At 33.0% G+C, this 10,871-nt stretch overlaps 1 protein-coding gene across 1 annotated transcript; it reads left to right on the top strand.

The window, feature by feature from the left end:
• The first annotated feature begins 4,673 nt into the window (after positions 1-4,673).
• Obp1b (odorant binding protein IB) lies at positions 4,674-10,108 on the top strand. The gene is made up of 7 exons (NM_001310328.1): positions 4,674-4,764; positions 5,214-5,353; positions 6,375-6,448; positions 8,078-8,188; positions 8,875-8,976; positions 9,311-9,341; positions 9,942-10,108. Exons 1-6 carry the CDS (start codon positions 4,693-4,695, stop codon positions 9,325-9,327), a joined length of 516 nt encoding a protein of 171 aa, NP_001297257.1. The 5' UTR covers positions 4,674-4,692; the 3' UTR covers positions 9,328-9,341; positions 9,942-10,108.
• Positions 10,109-10,871: the final 763 nt, after the last annotated feature.

The raw sequence follows: 10,871 nt of genomic DNA on the forward strand, positions 1-10,871 counted from the left end.
AAAATCACTTCTAACAATATATTTATATTTCGGAAAAAAAAAAGTGCGTATCTGTAAGGAGAAACTCCTGAATCATTTCCCAAGTTTCTTAGAGTCACATCCAGGAACATCAGGTGTCAATATATTTAAGAAGTAAAACCTGAAAAGATTTAGAATAACTGATCATCTGAAGATTTAAAATCTTGGATGTAGGAGAGAAGAAAAACTTTTTTAGGAAAATCATCACTGAAAAAAAATCTTCATTTTTTAAGAGAGAGAGATAGAGATCAAGAATTAGAGAGAGAGAAGGAAAGAGAGAGAGAGAGAGAGAGAGAGAGAGAGAGAGAGAGAGAGAGAGGCACAGAGGTCCAGAAATACAACTTAAAATTGAAATATTTGAGACTTGGGAGTTACAATAAATAAAAAGTTGATAAAAATCATGTATTTGAGAAGACATTTAAATATATTTTGTATAATAGCACAATTATTCAGACTATTTAAAGGAGTTTAAATATCATTAATAAAAATTTACACAATATAAATGTGTAGACATAGAGACTATAGAAAATAATGAAATAGAGCATTAATTTAATAAGTCATTTAATCATTTCTGAAAGTATCAAAAAATACTCGAGTTTGAAATCATAAAACGTGTTACTCAGTTTCTGTGCACATGTGTGAATATTGGCAAAATAGTGGAGGCAATTAAGTCCACATAGGTGTTGGCAAACTGTAAAAACAAACAGGTGACTTTCTCTGTTCATATATATCCTGAACATCAAATAAAGAAGTTCAGCAACAGATGTCTTGAGAAACAGAAGTCATCCATTTGGTTTGAAAAGGTCACCAAACACAGAAGCATATCATCAGTCTGTAATTGGATTATATCATGGATTATCCTCTCATTCTTATTAGCAGGGAACAGAAAACAAATACACATGAAGAAAGAATGAAAACCAGTGTTACTTCAAATGTTATGTTTAGATTTCTAGAATTAGAGAGAACACATTCCATAAGTGTCACAGATCTATAGATTGGGGACAGAGTGGAGGGATTGCATTAGAAAGACTATATGGGAATTAGGGCACAGGGCTATAAACCTAAATGCACAGGATGTCTCAGAATATCAAATTGGATCATGTATTCTACAAACACCTATTAAATTATTCAAATACGTAGTTTGTCATTGATATATTCATTAATATGCGTAAATATTAATATATGATATCTTAAATATATTTTTTGTTTGTTGACAATTTCACAGATTTAAAGTACTCTAATTCTTCTCCTGTATATAAAATTGTAATCTCAGGATTGTTAAAACTCTTGAATCCAACAGGTTCCATTCATAGTATCAAATTTTTTTTTTAGTTCTATCTGTGGCCATATGAGTTCAATCAGGGTAATGTGTGTTATCTTGGCTTTGGAACTAACTCTTGGTTCCTCTTAACTTCACAAGTGGGAAAAATAGGAAAATCCAGTATTCTTTCAACTCCTGAGCCTATCAGGAGCTTCCAGTTCAGAAAAGAATTGTGAAGTCCCATGATATAGGTAGGCCCTCATCACTGCCATCTAGCAGAAAGGAAAACTCTACTGTAGGCAAACATACTAGCTTTGAACAAATATCCAGAATATACAAAAAAATAAAACACGAGGTATCAAAACCACAGAGAACATTCCTTGTGGGACTATGACTAAAATATAGTCTTTTAAAAAGAAGAGAGAACAGGGGGTGCAGAGAAAGACAGAGAGAAACAGAGGATGGAGGTGATAAAAGACAGCATTTGATGAGAATGCAAAATTGTACACCTACTCAGGAAAACAGTGTGCAGAATCTCTACTGGGTAAATATAAAAGTACCATTTGACTTACTTGTAAACCTTCTCGGATTTTGCTCTAAAGACTTTACATGCTTTTTCTCAGATACTTGCTTATCCACGTTCATTGCTACTCAGTTCACATTGGCTAGGAAATGGAAATAAACTAAAGGCCCAAATACTGTCTAATGGCTAATGAAAATTGTATACAGATATTATGGAATACTATTCAATGATAAAGAATATCATAGACATGACATTTGCAAATAAAAGACAGGTGCTATATAAGATCATGTTGAGTAAGTTAACCTAGAAGTAGAAAGAAATATGTGCCATGATCTGTCACTTGTGTAATCGTCCTAGAGACATACTTCAGATAAAGGTTTGGGAATCACTTGAGTCCTTGAAACAGTGAGCCTTACACTAGATATCTCCATTAAATACATTCCCCCAGTGCTCAGGAAACCCACTGTATATAGATGGGAGAAAACCAAGCTGCACGGCACTCTAAGTCAATAAATATGATAGACATGCTTATGAACACTAAGAAACTGAAACAACATGTAGAGGACCTGGTATGCATTAGATGGAGTTATATCTAAAAGGAGAAGTGGACACATTCCCCATTCTTAATAAAAAACAATCTCCAATTAATAATCACTTTCAAATAATAACTTACATTCATCTATGGGACTCTCAGGGATGAAACAATCTATACTTAATGACAGCTACAAACCCAGTAGTCGATTCCCAACAGGACATAAACTCAACATCATGCAGGTTCCTTGGCTGGCAATGTTGTTAGTGTTTCCTTTCCTGAAAAATAAAAACTTAATGTTTCAATTTTCTGTATGACTTTCCTTGCACACACAGACACACACCTGCACATGCACACATGTACACACATATGCATATGTATCTAAATACAAGTTTTCAATTTAGTGTATTTTAATGGATTCCTGAGTATGTATCTCTATCTTGTCCCTCCAATTGGTCTCTTTTCTTTTCTTCTTCATCTCTCTTTTTTTTTTCTTTTTTGTGTCTAATTTGGATGTGTTAATGTGTTTTTCTTCTTATATTATGCTTTATTTATTTATATCCCCTAGAAGCCTTATCTTTCTAAAGGGAGAAAGAAAACAAATGAGAGGGGATGTCTAGAATGAACTGTGAGAAATAGAGATATGGAAAACAAAAAAAGTATATATTGTGTGAGAAAAAAACTATTATCCATAAAAGGAAAAAAAAAGAGATTCAGATACACTCAACATAGGATCTTCTCTTTGTAGACCTGATGGAGGCCATTATACGAGATTACAACAAACCAAGATACAGAGTTGATGAAACCAGTACAACCAATAACCAAACGTCTATATGAAACATACAGGCTTCCTTGCACATGAAGTAATTGAAAGATTATAAAATACAGAGGAGGAGAGAATTGAGTGTAAGTGCATGCCTCCTAATAATCTGAAAAGATACACAAATAAGTACCCACTTGTTTATACAATACTAGATTGTGATCCCTGAAAACATATGTATAGGTGAAATGATACAGACTGAGCAGTTACTAATTAGTGTGAGTTGTGAATTTTTGCTTGTATGTACATGCACAAAATACACATATAGCTATTTAAACACATTCATGAATATAATGGCAATTATTTAAAAAAAGTAGTAACAAAAATGAGAAAAATCAAAGGGGTACATATGGGAGTTTACAGGAAGAAAAGGGATGTTAGAAATGATGTAGTTAAATAATAATGTCAAAATAAGAGAAATAGAGATAAAAATAGAAAGATAATTTAAAGAAAGTATCATGAAAGACACACATTTAACATTTTATAATGCTGTAGCTAGGTGTCATGTGTTATCAAGCAAAAATTCCCCATTGCTAACTATAGGTAATTCTACATGTTCCAAGTGAAGACCTAGAGGATAAACAAGTACTGTAGATTTCTGAAATATTTGATTGTTACTGAAAATTGAGGACAAGATCTTACTGATATACACAACACCAATCTCTGTTGTAGTGTATAGAAATTCAAAATGTAACTGGGCAAAAATAGTCTTTCCTTTAGGAATTGTAAAGCACGATTTTCATATTGTATAGAGTCCATCTGCACAAGTGTAGACTTTTTGGAAGGTCGTTTTTCAATAGATTATTTACACTTACATAGGCTTCTTTTCATCAATGATACTTGTATTTATTCCCAGTGGATATCTCACCACATTTTCTATTATATATTTGATTAATTTTCAAAGATTTCTCTTCTAGTTCTGTACTCACAATAGTAGAATAGAGTACACTGGATGAAGAAAGAAGTTAATATATGGAAAGGCTTAAAAGTAGTAAAAGACTTATGACTGGATGCTTATCTGAGGCCCTCCTCATTTTTTCAATGTTTTGTCTTCTGAGAATGTTGTTACTGTGGCTCATATTGCTCAGGTCACAGTTTTAAATTGATTTAACTGCACAGTATTAGGCTAAGATTAAAAACATATCTTAAAATGCATGTCACATTGGTTAAATGGGTCATATAGGGTATATGTGTATGCCTTCTGACTTTATCTACTAGTACTATGGTACTAGGCCAAAATCATTACTTATAAATGATAGTATAGAGTGACTTCTCTCACTCTGAAAGTAATGCTCAATTAATAAACATAGCATATCCTGACCTTAAGAGTAAGCTTATTAGTTTAGGAACGTGAAGTCTTACATTATCCATCAGGGCCAAATGGGAAGTACTGGACAGACGTGTGCTTTCTGATGGTGAATCATTGGTTGAGATGATGCTCCTCCTTCAAACTAACTGTATAAAAAGCTTTGTAAATTCAGATCCTTCACAACCACTGTCCTCGGTTGAACATCTCCAGAGGAGCAAATTTAGGAATCATGATGGTGAAGTTTCTGCTGCTGGCATTGGTATTTGGACTGGCCCATGTCCATGCTCATGATCATCCTGAGGTAAATGCATGTCTGTGTTTAAACGCAAGCTTTCCCAATAACATATTTCTATAGATGTGATATATCATCCAATCAATCAATGCAATTGATCATCTGCATGAGATAACCTTTATGCCTTTCTCTCAGGTACACTTTTACAATCAGATTTTCTCTAGGAAGAAACCAGTGAAATAAAGAAAATAAGGGTTTTTATTTTCAGAGTGCATGAGAAAAAAGATGAGCAGTTTCAGGTCCATGATTCTACATTATTCATGTCATCATATTGCTCCAGGTTGTGCTGCTTTTGAAGAAACATAATATCTAACTAATAAATGAAATATTATTGATTGATATTTCACGTCAGTTTAAGTATTTCATGTATTAATGTCAGAGATGAGTAACCAACACACATTTTAATGATCTGTTGTGTTTTTTTAAAAAAGTTTTTGCCATTGTTATTGCTTTTTCAGTTACAAGGACAATGGAAAACCACTGCCATCATGGCTGATAATATTGACAAGATAGAGACGAGTGGTCCCCTGGAGCTCTTTGTTCGTGAAATTACTTGTGATGAGGGATGTCAAAAAATGAAAGTCACATTTTATGTCAAGTAAGTATATTATCAAGAATGTAAACTGAGCAAACTGTGTACTTTTCTATCTCTTTAATGTTGTGAAATTCACAGATGGATGTTCTGTTACTGGTCATGAAACCGAATCCCCCAATTTTAGCATGCAATTATATCATTCTGGGATGGGACAGCTTTGGACACCACACAAAGAGACAATCACTCTTTCTAATTCAATAAGTACTTCCTGAGGGAACTGCGTGCTTTAAGGGCTGCCACTGAATATCATCATCTGTGTTAGATATACAACACACTAAAGAACTCCTCTGTAGTATGGTGATGGTGTGACCATTTAATTAAAGTCTTACATATTATGTGATGTTACTCAGTTAGTGATGTAATAAAAAAATCTTCCACAAATTGATCAAATAAATCTATTTTTGAACTCCCTTTCCTTAAGCTCTTTGTACAAAAAATTTTCACTGTGATATGTGGAAGAGTATGTTCAATTCAGGAGTCCATAACACCTAAAAACTGAAAATGCTTAGAACCACTTTTCTCTTATAGCCAAAATTTGAAGATTGAGGTCAGAAATGAAAGCACTTACAATTAAGACATTATAAAACTGTTCATATATTATGGCTGGAGTAGAACAAGCAAATTAAGATGTTGAAATGTATGGAATTAAGAGTGAATTTTGGATAAGAAATTCACCAGAGTAGAGCATGAGGCATAATTATCACAATGAATATATATGTGTATATATGTGTATATATATGCATATTATATATACATATACATACATATATATGTATACATACATACACACACACACACATATATATATATACACACACATATATATGGATAAACAGTATGATGTTTTCTAAATAGGAATTAGCAAACTTAAGGGAGGAATAAGTAATTGGGTCCTATCTCTTTACACTGATAACTTCATTGATATCAGTACTTTCTCAAATGCATTATAATACTAGAAGATATTTGATATGATTTCAATAGTAATGAAGAAGAAACCATGGTTTTTCTCTTCAATTTATTTTAGGCAAAATGGACAATGCTCATTGACCACAGTCACTGGGTATAAGCAAGAAGATGGCAAGACTTTTAAAAACCAGTGTAAGCAAAATGCATGTCACTTTGATTATATACATTTATCCTGATACTAAGCTTAAAGGTACATGAAACTAGAGCAATTTGGGCTCCTTGATTAATTATTAATCCTTTCACCCCAGTGAGATATGCTGCCTAGTCTGAATATATTGTAAGTTACCCAAGGGTTACTTAGAAAAGAAAACTATTACATAAAGATGTGGATAGATCTAAGAACATATTTTCCAAGCAGTTTTCCATTAGAAAAAGTTATTTCTAGAAAAATTTTACTATTTTTCCTTTCATACAGTATCTCACTTTGTTATTTGCCATTCCTGTTACTCCATGCTAGGGCTGCACGGCTTCCAACATCTTTGCCAACTTGATGCTTTCAGCTCCCATGTACTTACAACACAGAGTGATCTATCACACTTGAATGATAAATGTTTTCCTTAACAATGTTAATTCATAAAACTTTTTCTTGGTAAAAATCATATCATTCAGACCACTTTATTAAAATTTTCAATTTTGAAATGCAGTTGGGGCAAACTCTGTTTAAGGATTTCAGACAGATTATTTCAATTTTGTAAGAATTTTTAAAAATTAATGCAACATTATTCAACTAAGTTATATACAATTTGAATTTTGGTTTGATCTTAGAAAATCAGAGCTCCCAGTCACCTAGTGAGTAAATGTTTTCCATATCCTTACATGGATGTTTTAAATTAGTCTTGTAATAAGTAATAAGAGAAGAGTTCCTAAAAACTTCTCCGTTTCCTTTGACCAATTTTTTTTCATATATTAAGTGTTGGTAAGTAGAAGTCTTCTCTCTCTCTCTCTCTCTCTCTCTCTCTCTCTCTCTCTCTCTCTCTCTCACACACACACACACACACACACACACACACACACACAAACACACACACATCTGCACACAGAGGCATTCCCATGCACACATACATAAGCAGAGCCACATACATTCACATGCACTTCTTAATATACAAGCTTATGCACACAAGCATGAGCACATACAAGCACAGGCAAACAGAAGCACAAGCCGAAGCATACTCACAGGCATATGTACACTTCCCTGTACAGGAACACCCAGCCCACTTTCCACACACACAAAGTCATTGTGCGGCAATCTCTAAAAATTTCATCTTTACAAAATTTTCTCCTATAATTGTACAAAGTGAAAACTTTTGTGTATATTAGGCATCAGTACTCTGTAATTTCAACATGTGCACATTTACCCACCAACTATTACCATGGTGGGAAATGAAGTTTTTATTTATTTATTTATTTATTTATTTTCATGAAATTGACTTGTGTCCCCTGAGATCTTGTGGAAAAATTTCAGTAACACACAGCCAATTGTGCAACATTCTAGACACATGGAATTCAGAGAAAAGCAAAGTTGTCTGTACTTAGGATTCATAATCAGTTTTCACGTTGTGCAAGTGTTTTGTCACTGTAATCTGACAGAATATGCAAGAAAAAATGCCACAGGAATAGCTGTACACATGGTTCATATGTTAGTGAACACAGAAAATATTGCTAGAGTCAGGGCGAATCTGAATATTTAGCAGAAGACAATACATCAACTGTGTGGAAACATGAATGATACTGTGTATTGAAGTACTTCCATTACTATTACAGATGAAGGTGAAAATAACTATAAACTGTTGAAAGCAACATCAGAGAATTTAGTCTTTTATGATGAGAATGTGGACAGAGCCAGCCGGAAAACAAAATTGTTGTATATTCTTGGTAAGAATGGCATTAGATCTCTGAAATAGTAAGAAAATTGTTACTCTGCAGATAAGGACAAAGTCTGATCTCCCCCAAATTCAGTGTTATAGATTTTCTAAAGTACTTTGTACTAACTGATAACTAGATTGTGTGTAGACAACTTGTACGTTCTATTGCAGTTTCAGCACCTTGGACACTGAAGACTGAGGATAATGGAAGAAGTGATTGGAAAAGTTCATGTTCATGTTTCCTCCCTAGACAACAAGGAGGAAATGTGACTTTCCCTAGTTTCAGACCATTTTCAGTGTTAATTGAATAAATGTATAGAAAAATCAAAGCATGAACTCTATAGTATAGACTCAGAAAAATGTGAAAGCTACATTGACACTACTTGATGATTCTGTTGTGTTCTAGAAAGTGTATAGGATGAAGATTAGTGAGTTCTCTGGACAAATATTTATTATTTTTATTTTTGTGCATTTTGAAATACTGAAACATGATGTCATATTGCCATTTAGATTTTAGTGATTGTGTACATGACACTTGGAATAATTCTTATTGATAAGATTGACTGATCCAGGGTAGATTAATATGGAGAAGTTGAGATTTTCTATTGCATATCATGTTGGGATACAAAGGAAGCAATATACATTATGCAGGATTCTCATGAAGAGATATCTGACACTGTCATTAATGTGATGCAGGAAAGGGTGAAGCTCTAACTCATGAGCAAAAGGAAAGACTTACTGAGTTAGCTACTCAAAAAGGCATTCCAGCTGGAAACCTTAGAGAACTCGCACATGAAGGTAACCTTCTATGCATGTTAATTTTTATATCATATACAGATATATATGTATATATATGATATAAAATAACTTATATATGTATACATATATTTGAGTATCTGTGTATATATGTTTGTATATATGTATGTATGTATGTATGCATGCATCTATCTATCTATCTATCTATCTATCTATCTATCTATCTATCTATCAAAGCAATGTCCCTGATTTAGATGAAATCAAATTATATCTAACAATTACATTGTCACAACCAAGAATAATCATTGTGGAACCATCCTTACCTTTTAATGATATCAGTTCTGTCACTTCTAACCCATCTCAATTTCTTTCACAGATACCTGTCCAGAGTAAAGTACCATTTACATGTGAGTAGAAACAAAAGCCTTTCTTTCTTATGTAGATATTTGAGTTGGCCCAGGCTTATGGTATAAAGTATGTGAGATCAAAATGTGAGTTCAAATAACTTGCATTCAAAATGAGGAAAAATGAGCACAGACTATTACTTGTCCTTTAAAGTTGAAAATTCCTATAGTGACAAGAATGAATTAGGGAATGTTTTAATTTATAGAACAATACTAAGGAATTTTATCTCATTCAGAATTGGTAATATTTTTATATTTATGATGAGTCCATCAAGAAATTGTGTCTTGTCATTTGAAAACTTTACATATGATTTGTGGAATATTATTTGCCTTAGGTAAGGTATAAGTTTGTTGATTTCATCAATATATACTTTGAATACTCTGTCTACATTTTCATGCAGGAATATACAATGCCATTATTTCCTTTAGAAACTGTTCCTATAGAATCCAAAGTACAAGAGACATTCTAGGACAGAAACTGCCTCTGTACAATTTTTTTTCTTTATCATCTATGCTCTTAGATTCAATTTTGTTCTCCAGAAAACCCACAAATGAAATCTCAACTTAATCATATGTTAATATTTCTCTTTCATATTTGTACAGAAAACAACAAGATGAGAATTATACATCATAACCTCTTAACCATGGAATCAGTACCATCTATAATTCACCTTTCCTAACAGAATACATTTTCCTTCTCCTGTGCAGTGATGATACAGCATAAGAAATTCCTAACATGCCTTTATTTCCTCATTGCCTAATCTATAAACTCTTCTTCCTTTTTTGATTGATTGAATAAAATGATTCAAGTCGCAATAATAACCTTGTGACAAGATTCTTATCCAAAGGGCAGATAAATATCTACTAAACATAGTTTCCAAAATCACTCTGGTGTAACAAATGATATTCTTATTACTGTAACTCTTGTAATATTTGAAAATGTCTCACTTACTTGAATGCCATTGGCAAGAAAACCACAGAAGTGAATTTTATGTTTTGCTTCACATTTACTTTCATTTGTAAAACATGATATGAGTTTGGATTCTCCTAACACACTGGAATATTTCGCATAGTAAACTATTTATGTTTGCCCACACTATTTAAAATAGAAGATAAAATCTCTTATCCAAAACCTAAGGAGATTACATTTTGATTAATGACTTGAGTAAGAAGAAGGGCCTGGATATACTTAAATAATATATGTATTGAGAAACTAGAAACCTAAGCGAAGGTCCAGAAACAGAGGTTCAGGTCCGAAGGTGAGACATATACAGCCAGCTGCAGCTGCTGGAAATTACTGGTCCTAAGACATTGACATCCTTTTCTCCCTCAGAAGATTGTGTTCCCTAGCAACTCTAGCAACACCTCTGGGCCTGAAGGATACTAATCAGTCCTCTTCCATAGCAGCTATTAATTAATGGCTAGTGACTGAGCAAGATCTCTTAGTGTCCTTTGAGCCTAAAAAGGGACAATCACTAAAAAAAAAAAAAAAAAAAAAAAAAAAAAAAAAAATCAACTTGTTTATAAACCTCT

This window comes from Mus musculus, chromosome X (assembly GCF_000001635.26).
Source record: "Mus musculus strain C57BL/6J chromosome X, GRCm38.p6 C57BL/6J".
NCBI classification, from domain to species: domain Eukaryota; kingdom Metazoa; phylum Chordata; class Mammalia; order Rodentia; family Muridae; genus Mus; species Mus musculus.

Coding starts and splice junctions, on each gene's coding strand:
- Obp1b (NM_001310328.1), top strand. CDS start 4,693: ATGATGGTGAAGTTTCTGCTGCTGGCATTGGTATTTGGACTGGCCCAT. Junction 4,765..5,213: donor ATGCTCATGATCATCCTGAG/GTAAATGCATGT, acceptor TTGCTTTTTCAG/TTACAAGGACAATGGAAAAC. Junction 5,354..6,374: donor AAAGTCACATTTTATGTCAA/GTAAGTATATTA, acceptor AATTTATTTTAG/GCAAAATGGACAATGCTCAT.